At 37.0% G+C, this 27,012-nt stretch overlaps 2 protein-coding genes across 5 annotated transcripts in view; one reads left to right on the top strand and one right to left on the bottom strand.

Annotated features, from left to right (window-relative positions):
- Positions 1–1,851: 1,851 nt before the first annotated feature.
- On the bottom strand, positions 1,852–10,128 carry LOC136835784 (protein FAM133-like). Its single transcript, XM_067099640.1, has 3 exons — positions 10,002–10,128; positions 9,108–9,229; positions 1,852–2,025 (listed from the first exon to the last, which is right to left on the bottom strand). The coding sequence occupies exons 1-3, from the start codon at positions 10,126–10,128 to the stop codon at positions 1,852–1,854; spliced, it is 423 nt and encodes a 140-aa protein (XP_066955741.1).
- A 16,137-nt stretch (positions 10,129–26,265) lies between these two features.
- Positions 26,266–27,012, top strand: part of LOC136835960 (spondin-1-like) — a 940,271-nt gene continuing 939,524 nt past the window's right edge. Inside the window, exon 1 of one of the 4 annotated variants that reach the window (XM_067099863.1) lies at positions 26,266–26,791. The gene's annotated coding sequence lies outside the window, so the exon portion shown is untranslated. The remainder of the gene's footprint in view (positions 26,792–27,012) is intronic. The other 3 variants (XM_067099861.1, XM_067099862.1, XM_067099860.1) reach the window with 3 other exon arrangements.

The raw sequence follows: 27,012 nt of genomic DNA on the forward strand, positions 1-27,012 counted from the left end.
TGTATGTATGTATGGCTACTGCATCAACAATAAAAATATCGTTAGAGATCCAGTGTGGACGGGGTTTGATTTGAAATTGCATCGCAGACGGCGTGTGTTGTTTTCATGGCTGTTTTGAAACTTCATTGGGACAGGAAAATATGTTGTGAATGTCGTTTAGATGGGTGTTATTTTCAAACCGAACAGTGTTAATTGTGTAAGGTGAAGAAAAGCCTCAGAGGTTTGTAAAAGGGTCTGAAAGTTCTCGGATTGAAGCTGAAAGCTGATTCTGGCCAGAGAAAGGTTGTGAGGATAAATGGAAACCGTGAAGTTGTTTATTTGGAGGATGGGAGAGTGGAAGTCGTTGCTATAGGTAGTTGTTTAGGAATAAGTGTAACGAATATAATAGTAATATAAGTGAATTGGATAGGATAGACAAAACAAGGAAGGTAGCAGAAGTTTTTGCTAAAGCTGTGGGAAAATGTCGGTGAAGAAAGACAGCATGTAAAATGAGTTGTTGAATCCACGTATCTTTATGTACAGTAAGTGAGGCACTTTTTTTAATATGTGCAAAAGAACGCTCTGGAGATTATTTTTTTTTTTTCTTTGCGGGATGGGGTTTGGGGTCGGGGAGAACTAGAAAGTGCTGGTGAGAGAGAGAGAATGTCAGAGGCAGTGGAATGGTTCTTAATATCGAAGTAACACGCGAGTGCTTGCAAATGGTCGTCACTGATGAGTGCTTGGTGTAGGTTTATAAAATTGCAGATGCTCTGGAAGTTTTCTGCACAGTGAATTAGTCCATGACTCAGCAGCTGCCAAGGATAAATATGGCATGACTTGCCCTCTTCCTTTCCCTTGATTCCCTGAAACCACCTTTTGTTTTGCTTGTGAGTTGTGACTGCCTTTCTTTTCTTTTTGTGTAAGAAAATAATCTGGACACTAAGTAAATAGGATGAGCTTAATTGCAAAATTACTCGATCTCAGGTAAAATTTCATGGAATGAATAATAAATTGGTTAATTACTTTAAACTTCTACATATCTGCATTCACAAACATTTAAGTGAGTAATTTCCCAACGTTTTCTGAAATATCTTGTTTACCATTTCAGTTGGATGTCATTCTGTTTATTTATCCTTTCAGATCGATGTAAAAAAGTGCACTCTCATCATAATGTCGCTCCGCCAATGTCTCATAAAAGCTAGAGGTGAGTAGTCATCAAAATGAGAATTATGATTTTGATCTTGTTTCGTGTATTTTATTGATGTGATTTTATCTATTTTGCGTTCCAGTGGAAACTTACCGAGGCCATCTAATCTTTTAACTGTCTGGTGTAATGACTTTGTGCCGACTAACTTCTTTCCAATTTTCCCTGAATTTTAATGTCAGACTGCCTTAAACTTAATTACTAGAAGTTAAAGACGGTTATGATATTCATTGTGTTATAATTCTACGTAATTTTCCTGTCAGTGGAATTGTACGTAGAGTGTTTATCTATTTTTGAGTTCATGGTCATGCAATTGATTGTTTTCGATATATTGTAGTATTGTCATCAATACGGGCCACTCAGAATTACGCGTCTTGTCACATCTATTCGGGAGTAATTTAGTTGGAAGCTGTGGAATCATAACCTAAAATTAAAGTGGAGAAGTTTGATCTTTATCCACGAGTTAAGCTTGAACCGCTTGCGTTATGCAGATGCATGTTCTCTTATGTTAGGGCAATATTGGATGTAGTGAGAGTAAGAAGTGAATTGTTTGCAGATAATATTTTGAGAGTAAGAAGTTAATTATTTGCAGATAATGTTGGTATGAGCGCTGATGCTGAATCATTAGTCAGCTTCTGGGGAAAAGTTTCATAAAACACCAGGTGCTCTCAGTCGCTCAGTGGTTGCTTAACTTGAATACTTGTTATAGAGCTGGGAGCAATTTCGAGTATTGTTATTGTTAGTCCATTGTAAATGTCTTGAGAGGAACTATTCTTCTTCTTCTTCTTCTTCTTCTTCTTCTTCTTCTTCTTCTTCTTCTTCTTCTTCTTCTTCTTCTTCTTCTTTAACAGATTTGCTCGTATTGTTACCGCATTTTATTTAGCGAGACCCATTTTTCATTGTCTTACCGCCATCTACTCTGTTTCTTGAAATATTTAAGAGTAAAGTAATTAATGCGTGAATAGTTTTACAGAGCAATAACTATAAGATTTTTCTCCTTCCTGAGATTCATGCCAGTCAGTTTTTATTCTGTCGATGGTAATAAGATGAAATCTATTGTGTTCAAGGTAAGGCGGAGTTAATGAATTGTGGTAATGATCCAGTACCGATTAAGAATGAAAATTTATATGAGTTTTAATATTATAATCCTGATGATTGTTTATTTAAGCATCCAAAGTAAGACATTCCCAGTAAGTGAGAAAATGGCTAGTGTAGAGCCCTTTCGTAAAGGGTACAATTGATATTCAAACCAAGTTCACACAAACCAGCATCATATTTGATCGATTATTGAAAATGTGTGTTTTTATAAAAAACTGAAGCATCTAAATACGAAATGGGATTTTTATCAAATACTTGATCATCTGAATAAGACTCAGGCTCTGTCGGACGAACAGTCTCTGCGTACAAATACCTGTATTCAGCAAAAATGGCCCTACGTGTCGTCGTCGTTGACCTGGTTTTATGAAAGTGACGGGAGTGTGATGTCTTATTTTTGCTTGGCCACAGTGCTGCTTTCGACACTAGTGCTTGATTTATTGCTCGAGGATCTGGAAACTTGACATAGAAAGTGATGGAATGATATATCTGAAAAACTATCTTTAAAATAGAACTGAATAGGAGTCGCACAAGGGCGTTAGTGTGCTGGGTTCCTGTCGTGTTTTGTGTTTAAACAATTGAGTTATCTCACATATTTAAGAAACCTGGTGTAGTCTTTTAAGTTTTTACGGATGACAGGCAGTTTTACTCGATATTAAGCAATTTAGGAAATACATAGGAGAAAATGAGCAGGGTCATAGGTGATATCAAGTTGAAATTGAATGAGGATAGGAATGAATGCTTGATTGTAAGAAAAAAGTGGCGATCTCAGGGGCCTGGGGACGTTTCGGGCCTCATCGAATTTAGTAAATATATGGGATTAATATTAGAAAGTAATCTGTTTTCAGTGATGAAGTCAATAAAGTAACAATCTACTTAGCCTGATGGATTCCCATCCCAAGAAAAATGCAAAATATTATAAATAAAACTGCAAGATTAGTTAAGGATCTACATCTATAAAAAAAAGAAAGACGCGGTACCTTGTGTGATTGCACTGGTTGCCCATCAAGGTAAGAATCATATACCAGATGTGTCATGACGTTTCAAGCGATGAGGTATGAAAAACCAACGTATGTAGGGGAGAAGTTGAAAGGCTTTCATTCGAGTACAGTTAATAACATTGAGGCATAGTGCTGATCTGCATAGGGTGGAGGAACCTGGACTAAATTTAGGGTCTTTGAAAAATCTGCCCCAAGAAGTGGAGGAACCTGGACTAAATTAGGGTCTTTGAAAAATCTGCCCCAAGAAGTCAAGTTCAGTGGAAATACTTTCATATTCGAGAAGACAGAAACATTTAGAGACAGTGACAACAGGATTAGTGATACACGAACAAACTAATGGAGTGGTTCTCAACTCATTTCAGGTCATGGACCTCCAGCCCAGTAAAGGAAAAAATATTGTGGACCATTTCTTTTTTAGGCAGCAATCCGTAAAGCAAAGACACTAAACATTTTGGATTGAAGTATATTTCTTACACAATGATATGAATGGTTAGTTATTTATATAGATAAAATTGGCCTTACTGCATTTCAGGAAATTTTTAGAAATATATTTACTTTCAGCAAATTTAAAAATATGTGTACTATTCTCAAGTTTATTACCAAATTTAGTGAACGTCCTGTGGACCACTTAGAATGTCACCATGGACCATCAGTTGAGGATCAATGAACTAATGTAACCTTATTATCAGAGGCTTTGACGGAGTGGGCTGAGAATAAAGCAAGAAAGTAACCAACAACATGAGTTGCATATAGAAAACTCTTTTTATAATTTTTACTCATTATTTTTCATTGGATTTCACATTACGGGTTCTAGTTGTCTTCCCTTTGACTGTTGCCAATCTTAAAAGTTAAAGTTGAAGTCCTCCTGGGCCTCTGTAGGCTCATAGGGCAGGCTCTGATCCCCTGTTTCTTAGGGGTTGCAAAAATATGTCTAGCTTGTTTTCATGAAACAATATTACGCAGTTAATGTTGGGGTAATGTCTGATATCTTAAATACTAAATATCCAGATAATTTCGATTTTGAAGTTCTTTAAAAAAAAGCAAAAGATTATGTTCTGGTCTTCTTTCATTTCCTTTAGTTAATTTTCTCTCTTTCCATCCCATTGGTTTCCTGTAATGTTCCTGCTCAATCAGCCGAGCAACTGGCTTTCTTCTATTCCTCCAACCCACCGATCAGATTTAAATCATCAGCATAATGAAACAGATCAGCCATGAATCGTGCCTGACTTCTTGATTTGTGCTTTTCTTAGCCAGCCACTGCGTTGTTAGGAGTATCACTAAATATTGATGCAATTCCGTAGCATATATATACCCAGCCTAACCTAACGTAGCGTACTCGTCCCCCCGATCCCCTCACCACCAGTTTTTTTCTTATTTATTGATATTACTGATAATATTTGTTTAACGGTAATCTACTTAAAAGCTATTTTGAGATTTATGAAATCTCCAGGCTGGAACATACTCTCAACTACCTAATCAGATACACACGCGTTACTGATATTGTCACCTTTATCGCTAATTGCTGTGCATTTCTCCTCCTTGCAATGCAGTGCCTGATGAAATGTAAATAGAAAGGGGTACGTTGCTCAGCGGTAGTTCTTCAAAACAAAATGCTCTTTATCTTTATGGCGAATTACAAAGTACAGTAACAATGCAAGAGAATGATTTGTCTCGAGCCTTATAAAATGCGATTCATTGTTAATTTTCTTTCTCTGGGTAGAAATGGGAATGGTTATAAAGAAAAACGTATTTGAGCAGTGTGCTTAATCATCAGTTGGGAAAGAGCGAAAGTGACAAGAGAGAAAAACCGATCAAGTTCAACAATGAAAGTTAGAAATGACCAACGGTTTGTATGACTTAAAGTTGTGTCGAATTCTTTATAAAATATATCAACCTGTCATTTAGAGTGGCTGAAAGTTCACTCAGTCGATGTCATTTTATGGTATTTTCGTTATAAACTCCTGCGATAATTTTGCAATAAGTATGTAGGCCAAACTTCAAAATGAAGTGCACTTTTGTGGTAGGTCAGAACAAAGGGGTGACCTCATCTGATATCAGCGGAAGCAGAATTTTATTAATTTTCATTTGATGGACATAAATATCATTACGAAGGTAGTACTATGGCCAAACTCTTCAAAATAATGTTCAATTTTCTGATAGGTCGAAATAAAAGTTGACCTTTCTAATGTCTTGATGAAAAGTTTTTTTTGTTACGTTTCGTATATGACTACCAGTATCTCCCAGTGGTTAAAAAAAAACTGTATTGCGTAACTGAATTCTTTCCAGTCTCTTGTCAGGCAAGCGATAGAAACTATTATTTATTTATTATAGATTTATTGAAATAGTAATTTACATCAAATGGGGTGTATTAGCATGCTAAATTTAATACTCCCACCAACAAATGCATTCTATTGAATATGCATTACATATTTTCTGTCATTGATACGAATAATTTGTTCCAGTAAAAGTTGGGAAACTTTTGAACAGTTCTAGGACAAACACCATTATTCAGAAAATAACATACTTGATAGGTTGCATTGTTAATTTGAGAGTCGCTAAATTCTGACAATTCATTACATTCTAAAATGTAATGTTGCATCATATGTTTACATGGCTCACCACATAGTTTGCAAGATTCTTCCTTCAACATCAATATACTGCCAACAATACTTATAACCCAAACGTAGTCTCATTGTAAAAGTGTTCACTTTAGACACAGCTTTACCATACACAGTATTTGTATTTCCTGAAACAAACAAATAATGCCTCACACTTGCGCTGCCATCGTTTATGATTCTTTATATTTCAGCTGTTTCCCATACGCATCTCTTATGCTTCATTCCTTTTTTAATTCTATTGATACTCGTAATATTCTATGTCTGTAACATCTTTGTTTGTAGCTTCTTTAGCCAAGTTATCAGTCATTTCATTTCAGTGAATACCTACTGTACATGCGAGGGTATCCAGAAAAACTTGACAACATAGCCCTGCTCCTCTATCGCATATACTGATACTTTACATTCATTAATCAAATCACTGTCAACAGGACTTTTACTACTGAGAGCAAATAAAGCACCTCGACAATTAACAAAAACAAAAACATTCTTTCTTTTATTTACCACCAGTTTCAACCTTTCATGAATTGCGTGTAATTCAGCAGAAGTAGTAGATGTCTTATCATCAACTCTTTTAGAGAAAGTCTCATCAACACACGTTAGTCTCATAAAGTTCTCGTACAATGACTCACCCAACCTTCACATCATTGACAGAGCCATCACAGTACATGTGGATGGTGTTACATCTTGGCAAAGTACTAATTTTGGATGAAAACAACTGTTTTAACTCACAGGTATTGCCTTGCCTTTTTTCAAGCCCAAAGTACAAATATTATCATTTATCCTACGACATAATCATGGCTTAATAGACACCTTTTTCCAACTATACACAATACTGTAAAATGTCATATTTCGTCATCACTTTGTACAGTTTCTTAAAATAATTATTACATTTAACACTGAAACCTCTATTACCTGAACAGTCTTCCAGTTAAGTACCAGTAATTCTCAATCCATCTCAATAGGGCACCCTTAATGCCTTTATTTACAAGTTCCTCCAAAATAACATCTCTGATAGCCCTGTCAAAGGCTCCTTTTAAATCCACAAATGCCTTGCATTTGACATCAGCATTACTTAAAAAACTTTCACACAATCAGAAGTACTTTTCCCTTTTATGAAACCAAACATATTAGGTGATAATTGGTCTCCAGTCACATAAAGCAGCCTATTAAATATAAGTCTCTCCATTAGCTTGCATAAGCAAGATGTGAGTGGAATAAGCCTGCACTGCCCATCACCTTTTGGTCAGGCACAAATAGAGGAACTTTCCACATGACAGGTAGTCTGCCATTCTTGCAAGAAATATTAATCAAATTTAACAAAGGGTTATCCTCCATCATAATTAAACAATTAATCACTTCATATGTAAGTCCATCCTCACCAGGGGCAGTGGATTTACCTTTTTTAATAGCACATAAAAGTTCATCCTTGAAAATGGCAAACAAGTCTCATCAGTGACAGCTGCTTGTAATGCAACTAGTCGACGTCTTTTATCTCGCCTATTTCTAAACTAAGCATGAGCAGTGTTTGGCAGACTACTGAAACTTGCAGCCCCAGCCCATTTTCTGATTAATTTTTCGGCCTAACCCTTGGGATCAGAGTGAGCACAAAATTTGCTCTCCCCCCCCCACACTTTATTGAGTTCATTCCACACACCTCCAATATGCTTAGTAAAGGAAACAACTTCCAAAAAACTATCCCAGTACTTCCCTCTTACGCTTTTCATTACCTCTGATGTACGATCTGCAATTTGCATCATTGTTTCCTTGCACCGATCATCACCTGGATTTTTACTCCAGTTACTCTGAGCTTATTTGGAGCAACTTGTTCCAGCCTCGTAATTCATTGTCATTTGCATACGTTAATTTCTTAAAAGGTTTGCTAAAAGTTTGCATGGGAACATTTAATATACCATCAGTTACAATAAGCAAATCATCATAAAATTAATTTTCATCGTTACCCATAACTATTGACACGTTTATGAGTTTTATACCACTCGCTGACCTTCTTCATGAGTTCAGCTTTTTTTGTCTGTTTTCAAGCTATACCTTTTTCGTTTTTCTTTTTAAGATGTCTTTTCTATTTCCAAGGAAACTTCCACTACAAAGTGGTCACTCACAAGCTCACCAACAATAGATGCATCAGCTGTACAGTATATTTAGACATTAAAGAGTCAGGCATAGTCAATTCTGCCACCTCTCGTGTGTGTGAGTTCTCTGTTCCCGAAAACTCTTACATTCTTCAGTGAGTTAAGGATATTGTTCATTATAAAACCATTCCTGTTTTGACTACCATTCTCCAGTGAGTTAAGGATATTGTTCATTATAAAACCATTCCTGTTTTGACTACCTCTGCTTCCTAAATGATGATGACGGGCATTCAGATCCCCCAATAATAAACAACACTCATAAAAAAATACGCAGGGGCAAATTCTCGAGGTTCAACTTATCTGCATGTACATACACATTGTTTACATAAAGCACACTATCCATAAGATACAATTGACAGACAGACACAGTGCCATCAACTGTAATAACTGTAGACAAATCAACAGGAGTACTATTCTTAACAAATGTAGTCAAATTTCGTGTATTATTTGTGTTATCTGCTTCAAGTTCAAAACTTCGATATCCTGGTAACTGAAAACCGAGTGTTTCTTGGAAAGTTATCACATCTAAGTCATGGTTAAGAACATAAGCATGGATGTCGGTTGACCTTTTTTGGAGACTTCACATTCCAAGGTAAAATTTTAAGACAAAATGTCTCCATTTTCCCCAATTTCATGCCTAAACTTTTTAGCAAATGTAACTACATCCATTTTAAGATCGTCATTTGGCTGCTGCATATAGTACAGTACAGTACCGTACCTAACAAGGAAGCCATAATAGTAACAAGGCTGCTATTAATTTTTCCTTCTATGGCCAATGTATTCCTTATTTCACAGCGATTTACATCCGTAAAACTATCTTGCCTGAATGCGCCTTTGTCATTTCGCCCAGAAAAGGAAATTCCTTGTACATCAATATTTCTACTTACTCAATTAGAAAAGTTTTGTAATTCATTACACTTCGTGTCTCAAGGAATGACCTTACTCTGGTTATCAACCCGTCACTGCATTTAGAAAAGTTTCGTATATCAGCACCGTCACGTACTCCAATAGAAATCGCTCTGTTATCATTACAGAGTCTTGTGATCTGTTTTTGCGTACTCACAATAACCTTTTTAAGCTCACTGATCTCCATACGAAGTGCTTGAATGGGACTCTCACAAATTTGGTCATGACTATCTTTGGTCTGATTGTTGACCATTTCAGTTTGACTGCCTTGATGCTTCTCTGCATTCCAATATATTAATTTTAACCTCACTGTTCCCTGATGGTTGCTGCACCGAGTTCATAGTCTCCTTGCCTTCTATGAATGGCATCTTCTTACAAAACTATGAATTTGCATTGTGGTCGCCACCACATTTACAACACTCCGGAACAACCGTAGCATTTTCCTTTATATTTTCTAAAAATTCTTTTGAATCATGATTTTTGCTGCAGTACCTACATCTAAAGCTGTTGTCATATTTAAATGCCAAATGATCCCATCTGCTCCATTTGAAACAGAATCGAGGATTTTCCTTATGTACAGATATACCTCTATACCCAATACAGGGAACAAATAATCTTTCAGGAACCTCTCCTCTTATGAGCGTAATCACCTGTGGCTTCGCACTAGTTTGCCCATTTTGTTTAACCTCACGTTTCGTGGCCCAAACAACTCTATCATCAACATGCAAATCATCTGGATCTAGACAAAATGGGGTATTCAAACGCAATCGCCTTGGTGTATTTTCCGTCATCTCTTGGTTTACCTAGTACATCGTTTTCAAACTCGCTGGTTTGTTAAATAGTTAACTGCTCTATCATCTTTGACAGTTACATATGGCTTATATTTACCTTCCTTAAATTAGACCTCAAATTCTGGAGATTTTTTTATAAAGCCTTACCTTCCACTGCATTTTGTGATACTCCATGTCAAGTAAGTTGGGAAAATACAAACATTTTCGATGGCCAGAAACAGGATCCACAGCCGACTTCGCTTGAGGATTATTCAACGCACGTTCATCATTACTTACTTTCTGCCTCTTATTGAGTGATGAATTTCCTCCATCATAACTGCTAGTACTTTCCTCAGCTACCTCTTCCCGGCCATATGAAGATTTTTCCGATTCTTTCGTTAACTTCATCCTTATCACCATTAGATAATGACAAGTCCACTTCAGCATATTCTATGGTATCCTTCGAAGCCATGTCAGTCAAAACAAAATTCAAAGAATCAGAGGAGCTGTAGAAACTTATTGTGGAATATGGGATTGTTTGACATTCTCTTATAATCCATAAAACGAGGCGGTTGGCGTGTTTCAAATTATACGGGAGAGAGAGAGAGAGAGAGAGAGAGAGAGAGAGAAAGTTAAGTATATCTTAGTTTAACCAGGCCACTGAGCTGATTAACAGCTCTCTTAGGGCTGGCCCGAAGGATCTGATTTATTTTACGTGGCTAAGAACCAATTGGTTACCTAGCAACGGGACCTACAGCTTATTGTGGAATCCGAACCACATTATAGCGAGAAATGAATTTCTATCACCAGAAACAAATTCCTCTTATTCTTCATTGGCCGGTCGGAGAATCGAACGCTGGGCCAGCAGAGTGCTAGCTGAGAACGGAACCCACCCCTCCAATGAGGAACAGAGAGAGAGAGAGATTTAGTTTCGGAGTAGAAATAATTGCTTCTTAGTTAATGCTAATGTGGTTTACGAATACGCGTTGTTAACAATGTGTACAACTTGTATAAAGTATCTTAAAACATGATACTCTCATAGTTAGGTTGTGTTCGAAGTCCCTGGCTTGTTGAGGCTTTTAGTTGTCAGTTGTTAAAAGATTAAATGTCCCTTGACTTAAGATATCCCATGTATGTCTTTTATGAAATTAATCTCGCTTACATGGTGTTATCTGTAAAATATTAATAACTAAATCTATAACTAGGATCTAAATCAAGCTCGCTACAGTGTTTTCCGTTGACAGCTAAGGTCATTGACAATATTGGGCATGGATGCAACTTTTCTGTTTAATAGGTTTTATTGGTCAAAAGCTCTGCGTTTTCAGTTTATAAAGAAAGATATGCAGTAAAAGTTTTGTACTGATTTGTTTTTGTAACGTTTTGAAAAAAAATTCCAAAACTTGTCACATCATGAACTTTTGTTCCTCAGTAAAAAGCTGTAAACGGAACTAAGAAACCAGTTCCACAAAAGGAGCATCTGTTGAAAATTTTGATTCCCGCGTTTTTACTATACTTGCCAGTTTGTCAGTCTTACTTCCCTCTTGATTACCTTGTCCCTTCTCTGTCTATCAGATTCACCTCGAATTTATGTGTTGCCTTCACTAAACCTTTTATTTCTCCGTCCCATCGTTAAATGTTTTTATTCCTTTTGTACACCCCTCTAGTCGCAAATGTTTCCTTAGTTACCTGTGACCCAATCCGTAATTTTACACTCTGAACTACAGTTTCTTCCTCCAGCTGTTTACTGCTACTATCCCATTTTTCAATCATTTATTTGTCATATGCTCTTCTCACTTCCTTCTTAAGAAACTCGCTTGTTTTAATTGCATCTGCAGCCCCATTTTAACCCCTTATCGCACGTAAACTTCTGTTTACATCAATTTCCACTACCTCAGCCAGTCAGTGATCAGATATATGTCCAGTCATTCCTATTCTCACCATTACACCCGTTGTCTTGCTCTTTCATCTACTTCGTGCTAACAAATAGTCTAACAATCTTTTTTGCACAATTTGCTCACTCCCAAGTATACGGTAGTTTTGAACTGTATATGTGCAATAGTGAAACAATTTTCTAAATCATCTAGAAAAACTACATTTTCACTTTCTTCAAACCCTCATTCTTGTTCCAAACACGCACCGGTAGGTACAAATTTTAGTCCTACCAATACAATCCAGTAACTAACACATATGTACCCTTTTTCCCATCCATGGAGCCTTCCTTATACTGCTAGGGCAACTCCACCTCTGGCTCTATACCTACCAGCTATTCGCAGAAACAGAAACTTTGTTTTTCCCATTCTTACACGCACACTTTGCTTCCCTCTAGCCTCAGTAGCTTTTAGATCTGAAGGCGGACAGAAAAAACTAAAAAACTAGTAAAATGAATGCAATAAATAACTTCCTATATTTTCGTAAACAAAGAATCAACTTCAAACGATTAATAAAAAATAAATTATCTAAAAGTGAAAAAAATCTCGTAGTGGGTTCACGCGAACCAAACTATGGTTAAAGGTGCTCCCGTTGGGTCAGGAGGACCCATTGAGAAGCATCCTGGCACGTGAAATTTTTTGCTCTTCATTTTCCTGCTATGGGAAATTGAGTTAAAATTTTCGTTCTTCATTCTTGTTTTCCAATTTATTTTTTTGGCTGCATTCTCCCTTATATAAGAATATATTTTCACTGTAAATCTAGTATGTGGCATCTACAACATTAATGAGACACTTCCTATAACTTCAGTACGCACTACCTCTAATCTTCAAGCCTTGGTGGAATAAACAAAAACTGTAATTATACAGCATAAGAACCATTTTACAAATGGCCAAAAGAACAATGCTTTCAATCCCGTGGGATTTCATAAAAGGAAAATAACTGCATTCTAACTGCCGTGCGTGATTTGAACGTCACCAAATGGGCAGGGCATGTGGTTTGCAGCCTAAAACCGGAACAAGATCAAATTTATTATTTTAGCCTTTAAAGTTATCAATGTATGTAGATATGGAGCAGACGAAAAAGAAAAGTATGATAGCTGATGTGCTTAAACTCAGAAAGCTGGACATTTTGGAAATAAGCATGGTGTGCTGGTGTGTGTGTGTGTGTGTGTGTGTGTATGTAGAAGGATGGGTAGTGGCAGCCCAGATATTACCAAAAGGAACTTGATGAAGGCATCTCAGGCATATAAATTGTTTCATTGCTTACGTTTCAAGGCCTAGCCTCATTATCAAAGCTGTAAGAGTATGCACATACATTAAAACACTATACAAGACACGGACTAAAAATAGTATACAAAAAACAATTACAAAATATTCAGTTTAAAATGCCAGGAGAGTGATATTACCATCCAAATGGAAGGAAAGACGACGTGTGTCACGGAGAATCGTTAAAAGTCTTGGGTAAACTCATGTTAAGAAAAGAGGGATGGAGGTCGTTTGATTGTTTATCTTCGGGAATACCTGTTCTACATAAGGAGACTCGAGTATTGCCAGCTGATGGGGAGTACGAGCCTTCGACAGAAATTTAAAAGGATTATTACATTCAATATTTATTTTGCATTTTTTCGCATGCTCTCAAATATTAGAAAATTCAGGATTAGATAACTGGACCCCATATGATAGTTGACTCCTCTGTGACAATCGATGCGGACTTTTAGTAACCTCCAAGAGGCACCGACATATTTCCCTACCACTTTGGCGGCAAGAAAATAAATACATGACATTCGATGTCACCGAAGGGGCCCCTCTGTTCTTATATTTAAAAAGAGAACCTGTGGTAAGAGGATGGTAAGAGAATTAATGGGTATGCGTTGCCTTTTTATAGCAGGACAATACTGTCGTATTAATAGATTGATTGCGGTAAAGAAGGAATCATCATGAAGAAAAGGAAGATTCGAATAAAAAGACTTTTTTGGAACTGTTGGAGACCTAATTTTTGGCATGAATTTATCATTGAGAAACTTATTTAGCTGTTTATAAAACAATCTGGAAGGAAAATAATTATCAGAGAAATATTTATATTTACATAAAAATGAATTTTTTTTGTGAAAGACCAGTTCGAGGTTAGGGAATAAGAGTGTTTAAGGAGTTTAACTTCAAATAAAAGCAACAGAAGCTGTAAAAATTCATGCCCAAGTTGGTGAAGGTCTTTTCTTCTAAACATAGAGGTATGAAAGCTAATAGCATCACGTGATACCGTAGTGTCCAGGAAGGAGAGCTGCTTATCATTCTCACACACTATTGTAAATATTATATTGGGGTGGCCCGTGTTTGCAGCTTCCAAAAACGCCTCGGCCTCTTCCCTGTTCCTGAATAGGAGAAAGGTATCATCCACATACCGATTATAAAATAATGAGTGGTAAGCCAGAGGGCAATTGCCCAGCAATTGATCCTCTAGAGATGACACAAAAATATTAACAAGAATGTGTCCCTGTGGGCTTCCCATTGCCATCCCATCAATCTGAAAATAAGACATTGTTAAAAATAAAGGCTGCATCCTTTTTATGAGTAAACTTTGTTACAGATATGGGGGAAAAGGGTAGATAATTGCCTCTTGCCTAAAGTTTTCAGTTTAAAGTGTGATAGTTGTTATTTATTAGCATAATGAGTGTTTACAGTTATGCGGTATTGACAAGATTAGGTAAGGAAGGGTATGGAGTTGCCCTTGAACACCCGTAGGTTTTTTTTACTTGCTCTTATCCGGATTTCGCCATTATCTAACAGGTTCTTGGCTCTATTAATCCGAATAATCCAGATATTACTGTGAGAAGTTGCCTCTAAATTAAAAAAAAAATTCTACGATGGCATTAACTTGCAGGTTTTTATACCATTCCAAAAGTTGCCTTTGCAAGTTTTTCTTTATTAAGACATTAACTTACAGAGGTTGCTTCTGTAGATAAAAAAAAAAACTTTTTCTTAAAAAGGCATTAACTTTGGGGTTTTATGCTGTGTGAGAGGTTGCCTCTGTAAATTAAATAAAATGTTTTTCCCTAAACAGTCATTAACATAAGGGGTTTTACGCCGTGCCAGAGGTTGCCTTTGCATGCATTTTTTTTTTTGCAAAGGCATTAACTTGAAAGGTTTTATGCCGTGCCAGATTTTTTTTCACGAAGGCATTAACTTGTGTTTTTACGCCGCACCAGGCGTTGCCTCGGTAATTATTTACTTCGGGTTTTTACACCACACCAGAGGTTGCGTTTGCAAGTTTTTCTTTTTACAAGGGCATTAACTTACATGGTTTTACGCCGCACTAGGGGTGGCCTTTCTAAAAAAAAAAAAAAATAAAGCGATTCTCTCTCTCTCTCTCTCTCTCTCTCTCTCTCTCTCTCTCTCTCTCTCTCTCTCTCTCTCTCTCTCTCTCTCTATATATATATATATATATATATATATTCTATATATATGTATAATATATATATATATATACTCTTTTATATATATATATATATATATATATATATATATATATATATTCTATATATATATATATATATTTTTTTTATGTTTCCTGGTGCAGGTGGATCTTATGACTCCACAATTATTACTTTACTCGAAAATGGCCTTGTAAGATACCCAGGACATATAAAACACAAACAAAAAAAGAAGTACACGGAGCGGAGGGCTCTTCACTAGGGGAAGTGCGTGAAACACGTGGATATAAAAATAGTTATATTTGATAGCACACAAGGTCAAAGGGAAAATTAACTGAAAACACGGTAAATTACTGCCGTAGAAGTCCTCCCGAAGGGGGGGAGCTTGGGAATGCCAGGAACACGGACCAAGGATAATTCTGCTACATGCGTCTTCCTGAAACGATATTAGGACCCCCGTTACACATCTAATGCTGGAATTTGGGGATTGAATTACTCGGGGGTGCACTGAAGGCGCCAAAGGACTCCCCGAGGCGTTACTTGTGACTCAGAGGAAAGGAGCTTTGAACACGTGGGCCTGGCTTGAACCAAGGAATATCAGGGAACACAAAGTTATAGGCCCAGAAATTAATAAATGCAAAAGGGCTAAGTAATCGTGACTAGCAACTCGTTTTGGGTACATTACCACATTTGTAGGGGCGTAGGGATGACGACGTCTTCTGCCGAGAACCGCGTGTGGGAGCGTGGACAAAAGGGCCTCCCTCACCAAGGTACTGCTTCAAGTCGTAGATTTGGGCGGAAAAGGGCGCCCTTGGGATGATGAAAAGGCCGCCGTTTAATGTCAGCTCGCGTTTGGGAGACTTGCAATCCCCCTTGCAGTCTTCTAAGGCCACGTGGAATGGAACACGGGGCACAAAGGGCGGCGATGGGCTCCACGTGGCGGCGAGCGGAAAAGGAGGGCAGGGGCAAGGCCTGCAGAGGCGTGACTGCTCGGCTTAAACTAGCGACCGCGTGTGAGAGAGAGCTGTCCTGGCCCTGACCTTTTATTGCTTCTGGACAGGGGGGTAGGGGGCGATGTCCTGACCCAGGTCGCCGACGCGGCTATATCATAGAAAACGATCTTACTTTCCTGTACCAAAGAAAACGGTGCAAAGCCAGATTACTGTCCCCCAACTATTATATTCTCTGAGCCCCTATACCCCGACCTTCAAAGGTTCAAACCAACCCAAAGCAGGAAAGGAGAACAGTTTCATAGCGTATTTTGGCGCTAATCTTTACAATATATATATATATATATATATATATATATATATATATATATATTCAACATTAAGTTTCGGAAAAAAATAGAAACTAATGGAGAGTTATAAAACTATAGTCTGTTTCCTTCCATCTGTTCACTCACTCACGTGGATTTTAAGTAGATGTGGCAAACGCATAGGTACCTCATGATCAGCTGAAATCAATGTTTCCGATATCGTAGGCAAACTATTTTTCTTCAGTAATGTATCTGAGTGCTTATGTACTTATTCAAAGAACCATCACACCTCCTTATAAGATCATAAACATTCCGATTTACATCTAAAAGGAAACAACATAAGCACACGAAAGACGAGCTTGTGTCAAATAGTCTACGCAGATTTTTTCAAACAATAATGAGCGATGGTCTTTCAGTAATTTTGTCTCATTGTGGGTAAATAAAAGGACATCTTGTTGTACGAGTGCGAATAAAAGGTGTTTTAATAATTATATGAGTAGCAGTAATATTCAGAATAGCATGGAATATTGTCTATAAGGCATGAAGATGCCTGGGCTAGGCGAAAGGAACAGCCACTGCAACATTGGTTGGAGGGCAATGCAAGGCAATAGTATTGCAGTTTTCTCTTCCGAATACTACACATTTGCATCATTTTATTGAGCATACAAATCGTTATAGTAGTTCAGTGACACTGCAATTTTAGGAGTATTTTGCCAATTAACTTATCGAGCAAAAGTGTGAAATCTCACTGAGGTTCCGTCATCCTGCGTGCGTTGATGACATATAAACGGCATAAAAGGCTAACCTAGACTTTTTTTCTTAATGTAAAGCATTGGAACGACTCTTAGATAGAATGAATATTGGTTACAATAAGCAAATAATTTTGACTGCTGTGAAAATAAATATGTGCCTAAAAGAAGGCCAGTAAAATAAAATATCTTGTATAGGCCTATCGTTCGCTTGTCCATGCATCAAATTCTAGTTATTTTTCCAGTTAACGGACGTACATATAACTTTGGCATCATAAAGTTAATTTTTCCCATAAAACGAAATTTACATGGAAAAAAGTTGGAATGATAAGGAAGTCTTGTGATCTGGACAGTTTTTGGTCATAGGTCGACGTGTAGCCTGGCCTATACCAGTGAGATACATAATTATTGAAAACCCATCGTTCCTTTGTGTTTGACATGAGTAAACTAATACAAGCTCATCTTTCTTGCAGTTGTATAAGTATTATCGTTACAGATCGGCTTGTTTATGAGAAAGTGTGAAGGTTCTTGTATGTATAAACATTCAAAATTATTACTGAAGAAGTTGTTTCAGCTAGACTTTCGCATGTGCCACATAGTCACTATGGGTGGCCAATTGAGTCGAAACCGCCTACAGTGGCAGTCTGGCAGCGATAGCACATTAGTTTCCCAATGGTGATCGTTAGTGCTAAGTCAACCAGCGCCGTCAGTTTCAGGGAAAATTCATGCAGTACGACATATGGGCAGCCTTAAAACATATTATATTACCACTCAGTTACTCAGTGGTGTATCGGTGTATCGGTAGTGAATGTATAGTTTGCATCTTGGTATTTCAAGTATGTAAACACTTGCACCAGATAACAGGGTTAAGTCGGTGACCGCTGATATTTCGTTAGTACCTTCTTGCAGCAGGAAAGTGGAAGTCAACCTTATTTATTAGTGTATAAAACTAAAAGTTCATAATTGTTACCCGTTAACACCAAAGTATTGGGAAACTTCTTGCCATGGAAAAAGAACAAGGGCTACGACGCTTCAAAATAAAAAAATAATAATAGTGCAGAGTAGCTGTGCACGCAGCTGTACACAATTTCACGTTGCTTAGACTAAAAAAGGATACGGCGAAATTTGTTTCGGAACGTTTTATCACGTTAGTTGGGGGCGGGGGTGCAAAGCTGCACTGGTTAGGTCAGGGCGTATGGTACCCTAAGTTACGTAAAGGGATGGTTAGGTTAGGATGTTTCCCAGTTGGAAGTATGTATTTGGTTTGCTTTCAGGCTAGCCGTAAGTGCGCCAGAAAAGCATATTTTGCGTGTTAACACTCGGTGACCCACTGAAACATACTACGCAGGTCTTCGTTATTTTTCAGATATACACAAGTTTTCCATTAAATTACCCGTTTTCTATGTCATTTAATTTTCAAAAGAAAAATGGTCGTGAATTATTGAAGGGGTGACTAAAGAACGTTCCTCATTCGTAGCTGCTCTTTCTAGTTTGTCAGTGCCCAGTAATTAGCCCATAGTCGAGTTTTGTAAGTAAATTATAGATCAAGGTGGGAAATTCACATGAAACTAGTATAAATGCTTTAAATTTTACTCCAGGTGTGACAGCCTTATTAGTGTACCATGAGGATGTTTTTCATGATAAAATTTACTGATGAAAGATTCCTGCTACGAATAGATTTTATTGTATAATATTTTAAAACTGTTAAACTCACAACTTACAGTACTTACTCCATAAACGTATAATGTCGTTACATCTACATAAAGTTAGGCACCGTGTGTTCAAAAGGTATCAAATATTCATGTTGATTATAATATATATTTCCCCATGCTCATAGACCTAGGCCCACGTGAAGTTTCACAATGTGAAGTATGGATTAAGGATATCTCTGTTGGAAAAGAAAGTTCTTAATTTATTTTATCCCATGCACTCCGAAATTACAATGATAAAAACATCATAATACAGGTCATGAAAACAACACAACATATGTTGCGGTATCTGTTATCTCATATATATACTTTTAAGAATATAACAGTGACTTCCAGGTTAACGTAATTTTTTTTAAAGGCGATAAACACGAGTGCTGGTAGGTGGATTTCAGACTTGAGTGGCTTATAATATACTGGTAATTTTAGATTTTGTCTGGACTCACGTTTATGAGATTACTTGGTTTCTCTCTTACCATGGGAAAGTTTATTATACATACATATCATGTAATGTATATTATACTGTATACATATATGTGTGTGTCTGTATGCGTATTATATATGTATATATATATATATATGCCTATATGTTTATATATATGTATATAATTAGAATGTGCATGACAAAGAGAAATGGTTTTGAAACGCGAGTATTAAAGTTTAAACTAAAAATTAAATTTAATGAAACTGAAACTGAAATTCAGTCCCTACGAATTTCACCTGTAAGTTTATGGAACGCAAAATGGGGAATTGGAGATTTTTGTTGTTGTTGTTGTTGTTGTTGTTGTTGTTGTCAATTGCACTTCCGAGCATCGCTCCTTTGTATCAAATTATCAACAAGAGTAAAATGTCATTCACTAATAGCTACAGACACAACCAAACATCGTTCCTACACTAAAGCTCCAGAAACTGAGCCTCTTTGATGTAGATTAAGCTGACCTTATGCCAGCACGGACTCTTAAATCAGAGCCCAAAAGCACCCTGTGGTATGTGCAGTCGGTTTTATACACCAAAATATATAGTTTTTCCCAGTTCTTAGTCCTTACAAGAAAATTGTTATTTTGAAATAATTTTCAGAAACATTTTGCGGCAAAAAAGATATGATTATCTTTGAATTATATTTACAAATGCATGTCATTATGGAATAATTTGTAGTGTATGATAACACATGATTACTAGAAATGGGCGTACGTACATGAGTGTTAACATGAATAAGACCTACTTTGACAGGCCTAGGTTAGCTTCAGTTGTAATAAGCTGGTGGCCTTTCTGACCTTTGTAATGGAAAGCTTTTAACGAGTGATATAAACATCGTTCTAGTAATAAATTCACTCAGACATATTTATTTATAATACGAAACAACAGTGCTGGCTGAAAGAGCAGTATCGTTCATGAAACAATCAAATGATATGAGCTTATATGCGAGTCCTTATAAGCAGTTATTAACATATAGAAGGCTGCTCTGTGCCCGTTAATATGAATCACTCGCTAGCTGGCTGGCAGTACCCATACTTGTGGTATTCATTTCGTGTAAAGAGAATTTCATGAAAATTTTAAAACTGGGTTATTCATACTCTTTAAAGAGAGTTTTGTAAAGGTTTTTCAATAACTAAATAGTATCGTGGTAATGTAAAATTCAAGTAAAGTGGTACGTGCAAGTTTAATAGTATTTGTAAAACAAAAATAATTTGAGATTAAACATTGCAAATGATCGCGTGACTTAATTAATAAAATAATGGTGTAGCAGATGAATAGGGCGAATAAAGGAAAAAGTACTAAAAGTGGACTTAAAGAGAAATAATTTGGAAACCACACACATCTCAAGAGGGAAACAATGAACACAGTATTATAAATAATATTAAGAAGAAAATGGTAAGGGCGCTGCTAGTGGAAAAGGGTGAATATCAAAGGGATGAGAATTGAGGGAAATTTCTCACAGTAATTTTATATATATCTATACCTCATACTCTTTTTAGCAATGTGGGTCAAAGCATATGTTGTAATCAGTTCTCGCTTGTCACGATTGGGTGTTACTTTGTTTGTTATTGACTTGGTCACATTATCAGCTTTTTAATGTGTACAGTACTACATAATTACACGTTATTAATTATAATCTTTTGATTTCGTGCATTCAGATTGTTTGTTTTGGACTCTGATTATGCATTTAGTGCTTCCCCCCCCCCCTTTTTTTTAGCCTTGATACCAATTTTTTTCTTCGTGCTTTGTTTTAGACATTTTTCATTATCGTTTATTATCAGGTAAAACAGAGTATCATATGGAGAAAATAATGAAATAAGTCATGATAATTCATAGGCGTATACGTTAAGTAGTGTAGGTCTCGATGCACAACCTTGTGGCATCCCCCGTAAAATTGCGGCACTAATGTGGATTTTTAATATGTCCTGTACTTTGAAAAGCCGAATAAGCACAGTAATCCGTAAACCCTTTAGGCCCTTAACTATTCCAAATAGTATAGATTAAGCTTATGATCTACTGTACCAATGTGGCTCTTAAACATTGCAATAAAATCAAGTAATGCTGATATTACACGTTAACCATTATTGATATTCATAAAGAAACTATTCATCCTAGGGTATATAAGCGTTTTCTTGAAATAATTTCACCTAAGGGATAGTAGTTATTCTCAGAAGAATTAAATTTTTCAAATGACTTGTAAAGTTTGTGATGTACCATTATAATATTTTTTTTATATAAAAATACATTTTAAGCTAGTTTGCTCCTTTACTTTTTCATTGGACTGATTCATGGATAGCAGTGACATTTAGCAAGGCAAGAAGGCATACGTTCACTTTGGATGTAAATTATACCCAAAGTAAAGGGAACCTGATATTTATGGGTTATTAGTGGCTTGATATTTGAACGTATACGTCACGTAAACCTGGAAAATTATCATACAAATATAGCCACGTGCTACAAACCTGGCACTCGGCCATGATGGGGAAGATGGATTGATTTCAGTTGTAAGTATAATACCTTAAATCTACAGGAATGTTTACCGAATTCAATTCTTATTGCTCATGATGGCTGAATGGATGAAGTCGCTGGCCCTGTGTATCAGTCGACAATGGCACAGTTTCGAATTCTTGTCAGGGTAAATCCACTTATAATTGCTTTTCTGTTTGTTATTCCTAAGTTTAAGTGAATTCGATGTGATAGGGTTTTATGAGAGGAATATTTGAGATGTCAGGGGCAGTATTGAAGAATTATCATACATTTTTCGTCTTCAAACTTAGCACTCGGCTATTATATTGGAGATGAGATGTTTTCGATTCTAAATACAAAACTTGAATTTGGCAGGAATGTGTATTAATCCACAAAGGCGTATATGCGAAGATATGCCTCAAGGAAGAGAGCAAAGTCCGAAATAAGCAACAAATATATACGTGATGAGAAAGAGTTCAGTTTGAGGTTCATTTTTCTTACCACGGTCACAAACACGGCGGCCGACAAACTTAAGGCAGCAAAAGAGCAACATGAGACCCAAATGTTCAGACCCAAAATTTGTCAGAAAAGCCAGTGCCGGTGTACCAGTATAGATTATGCCTGTGGAACCACCTCAGTTACTGGGGAGTCTCAGCAGTGTGCCTATTGTCACAAAGTGAGACATGGTGCCAAGCAGTGAGGCAAACAGCAATAAAAGCATAGTGTCACAGTTAGGGCAGACGGATTAACAGAAAGTCAGACATAGGCTAAATTACAGTCTTTCAATTTCTAGTGCGAGCACCACTAAAGACAGCGATGAATGGCTTGACAACCTAAATTTCATAAGTTATTCAAATCAGAGCCACAAAAAAAAAAAAAAAAAAAAAAAACAACACTGGACCTAAATGTAAAAAAAAAAAAAAAATGAGAACTGATAGGCAACCATTTTGGAAGGTTCTCAGAAGGTGACAGCAAATGAAAGCATGGAGGCCACACCTTCATTGATAAGGGTTCTTTCTGCAGGACCAAGGTACCCAGCCTGCACAGATAATGGTCCTCCATGACACTGGAAAGAAAAAAAACTTTATTGCACCAGGAAGTCTAGCTCGTCAACGAGTAGTCATCTCTTGGGTAAATGGTAGAAATGAACATGTTCGAGAAACTGGCGAGTTGCCTGTCACATTGCGCTTCACACAGAAGTCAGGCACAGGTACTATGACCCTTTCAACCAGTATTTGGACACCAGTTACATTGAACGCTGTGCGTGCTGAAGGAAATGCTGAGTGTGTCCGTGAAATAGAACTGTAGAGCCCGAATATTCTGAGTCTGTCCCTGGAATCCAGCCATCGCATGCAAAAAAGTTGTGAAGCAGCTCACGTGAAGATGAAAAACAGGCGTGATCAGGTACAGCAGGCTCACACGAGAGTGTCTCTGGAAGAAATACTTGTCTTTGCATGTTTTCCTGGCAGCCATTTGTGAGTAAAGTATCAAGCATGTAATAAAATCATAAAGATCACACAACTTAGATTATGTTGTTTGGGACATTTGATATCCGCAAAGAAACATTTGATCTGTATCAGTATGATGAAGCTGTTTATAACATGTGCCCTAGTGCGATCCAGCCAGCTATTAAACACCAAAAAGAACAGGGAAGGATTAAGAATGTTGCTGTCAACATTCCTATTGTGTATAGTTGCTAAAGTGCAAAATTGCTGGAAAAAGATATCGACTACACAGTAGAACACAGCGTCATCTGACCCAGTGCTTTGTAGTTGGGATCACATTTTGTGTTAGTGGAAAAACTTGATTGAGGGGTCCACTTTTTCACGGGCCACTGCCGAGTTGAATTACTAAATCCGATTCTGTTCCCTTGTCACTGATTGGCAACTGTATGGACACCAGTGGGAACTCAAAACATATAGTAATGTGTGAAGTGACAAGATGATACCGGTGTGCTCTGACACCGATAGAATCAGTGGGATCTCTGCCTCGGTAACTCTGCAAGGCTTGTATGAGTAGTGTCATGCCTTTCGAAATGAAAAATGACCCTTCAGTGTCTCATCCAAAGATCAACCAGGTTGTACAAGGGTTGGAGGGGGCAGTCACATGGATGAGATTATCACATATAGTAATCATCTACAGTAACAACCGAGGTTACGTTTCGAGTGATTGACTTTTCTCTTCCGGCGCCTTTTGGCGATGACAGGAAGTTAGAAAGCTCTGTCAAGGCTTAACCATTGTATTGTCCTACACTGACTTTGGGTCATTGAATAAACTATTTGGTATGGTATTTGTCCTTAAAGAACCGGATTTCTCCGAGTCATTTGACATTACTATAGATTTTAGTGATTTTGAAATTTTCTATAGATTCAAGTGACTCAGTTAGCGCCGCTTTATTGCATGCTTCATTGCAGAAATGTGTCCATAATTTTGAATAGCTAGTTGCTTATTAATCCAAACGTTCAACAAACATCAATTCAACTGCACTACCATTGAAAGGCGTTATTAGCATTGATTATAATGCACACTGTCCCACCAGTCGCAGTTTCCTTGCAATGCTGGATTGCAATGATAATAGCAAATGTAGAATGCTGTAATTGTGCATGATAAAATGTGACAATATGAGTAACCAGAAAGAATAATTCATAACGGCAAGTGATCGAAACCTCATTTTGGGCGTTTCGCAGTGCTTTTAAAAATCATTGACAGAATTTTCCTGAAGATTATGTGAAATAAATAAATCTTACACAGTTAAAAATGCCCTTACTTGAAGTGACAGCAGGTCATGCAAGAAATTCTTGCATTCTTCAAAGTTAGAAGTGTAATTTTCAGTACAGTAAATATTATGAATTCCATTTTGCATTCATTTTTAATAATTTCTCCCCTCTAACTCATTCTGGTCACTTTTGCTTTTTATTCCCCTTTGCTAGTCGTTTTTTTTCTGCTAGCATTTTAAAGTGATCCTTGTTGAATTGTGGAAGTATACATTTTTCTGTATTTCTTCCTCAATTTAATTTGACCTCGGAATCAGTATTTATGTCTGTTTTGTGGATTGATTGAAACCAGAGGTGGAAATGAGTAAAATCAAGATTATATAAAGTTTAATAAGATTTAGTAAGAGTAAATAGAAGAAATTCCATTCCTGAAATTCTTGAAGAGAAGAATATTGAAGAATAGGATATAAGAAGTCAGAAGATAGTATAAATATTGTAGCTGGGAAGGTCAGTACAAGGTAAAATGAAAAGAAACAATAACTTTAGACGTACGGTTCGTTATATACTGATAAAATGTGGTCTCACAGGTAAGACGTACTCAAAGGTTATGTGTGTTGAGTTTGACTAAATTTTAAAGTAACTGAGGAAATCAACTAAGAGTGCAATAGTCATATGTGTTTTGAGATAAAATAATTTGCAACATTATCAAGAATGAGTGAAAAGGGAAAAGTATTAGTTTAATTCTCTAGGCTGAAAAGTGATTCCAGGGCTGTGGTCAGTTTAAAACACAAGAAAATAGGAGAGAAGAGAAATTCCCCTGAAATTGTCTTGCATATGTTTTTATTTTCGTTATTGTTTAGATTGTTCATCCTTGGTAGGGGGGAGGTGTTGGGGTGGCATGCAGATCTTCGCACTGCCTGAGCCTGGTGTAAATTAGTGAATGGCCAGACTTGGTTACCTTTTAGTTTTCAGCTTTGACTGTAGTCTAATTGGCAGTCACATTGAAGCTCGTAACAAACACAGTGAAGCATATTTTGTTTTGGAATGAAACTTGCACACTCATAAACTTCGTTCATTAATATATAAAATATTCATATTATGTATATATATACATATATATATATATATATATATACCTATATATATATATATATATATATATATATATATATATATATATATATATAATATGTATATATATGATATATACATATATACACACATACACATATACATGTACATACATGCATACATACACTTACAGGTCCATCAAATTTTTTTTTCAGGGTGTTCCATCTGTTTAATAAGCAGGTAATATAAACGAAATGTTGGCTCTTTTTCGAATCGGTAATTGGAAGTTCATGTTACTATGCAGTAATTAATATATTCCTTTATAGCAATTAGGTGATACTTAAAATATTGAAGTCAATATTGGAAGATACACTGTAAATGTTAATTTATTTCTATTTGGTATCCTACCTTTAATAGGGTACAAAATGATTTTGATTATATAACGAGACAAGTTGTATTGTGATTTAATTTTGTATTGATAAAGATTCACTGTTTGGTGTTAAGATGTTTGTTTAAAGATATATTTTTTACGAGCAGTCTAAAGATGCAGAAGTCAAAATAGCCTCATAATCCTATTCGTCTTGTCTGCCGAGACGTTATGTCACTATGAAAACACGAGTCGACAACTAAAACGCGAGTGACACTGTTGTGGTGCCAAGTTATAAACACCCGAGCTTTAGATTATCTAACGTCTTGGGGTGACGCTGTTAAGACGCACCATAAGAATAAATTTAAATTATACCACTGCAAAACGCTTGAGGAATCTATGGTGGAAGGTGGGAAGATCAAGAATGCGAATGAACCTGAATGACAGGGCTTTTTGCGAGGGAGTTTTTCGTCCGAGGTAGAACGAGGTGCCAGCGGTCGTCTCACTCCTCCTCTTCCACCTCCTCCTCCTCCTCCTCCTCCTCCTCCTCCTCCGCCTCCTCCTCAGTGGCACAGCGGTCGGCCTAGCAGGCTAGCAGTATTAGTCTGGTGGTAGACACGGTCCGAGAAGCACGGAGTTCTCTTACAGTGTCTCTGTCCCTCTCTCCCTCGCTTACCTCGTTCTCATTCGCTGTTTCTGACTCACCCCGCAGTTTTTTCTCGAGAGTGAACGAAAGGTGGGGCCATCTTGCCTCAGTATCTTTCTCCATCGTTTTGCATTGAGTGAGTTCGTTATAATTGCTTCGCTGAAGTTTGACGTACCGTAAAAAAACGTTATCCCTTCTTATAGGCAGAAACTTCGGTGATCTATTTCTAGATTGTGTTTACCTTGGGGAGGCGGTTCAAAGGTAAGTCTTCTGTGTCAAAAGGTATGAGGGGAATATTTTGGCAGCTGCAGTTCGCATTCCAATCCCTTGTCCCGGGGGTCGGGTCATTAATAAAATAAGTTATCTGCGAATTCAGATGGCAAGTTTACAAACGCCTGACATGGGAATTCTTGATAGCAGTCTTCACCTGCAAGTCAATATTTCTTTGTTGTCATGATTCTTTTGTGATTTGTTTGGAATGC

This window comes from Macrobrachium rosenbergii, chromosome 55 (genome assembly GCF_040412425.1).
Source record: "Macrobrachium rosenbergii isolate ZJJX-2024 chromosome 55, ASM4041242v1, whole genome shotgun sequence".
In the NCBI taxonomy this organism is placed as follows: Eukaryota; Metazoa; Arthropoda; class Malacostraca; order Decapoda; family Palaemonidae; genus Macrobrachium; species Macrobrachium rosenbergii.

Excerpts from the sequence above, each read along its gene's own strand:
- LOC136835784 (XM_067099640.1), bottom strand. The coding sequence starts at position 10,128 with ATGAAGTTAACGAAAGAATCGGAAAAATCTTCATATGGCCGGGAAGAG. Across the intron at positions 9,230-10,001 it reads GAAAGTAAGTAATGATGAAC|AGAAGCATCAAGGCAGTCAA; the intron begins GTGCGTTGAATA and ends ATTGGAATGCAG. Across the intron at positions 2,026-9,107 it reads GTGAGCTTAAAAAGGTTATT|AAGAAGAAGAAGAAGAAGAA; the intron begins GTGAGTACGCAA and ends AATCTGTTAAAG.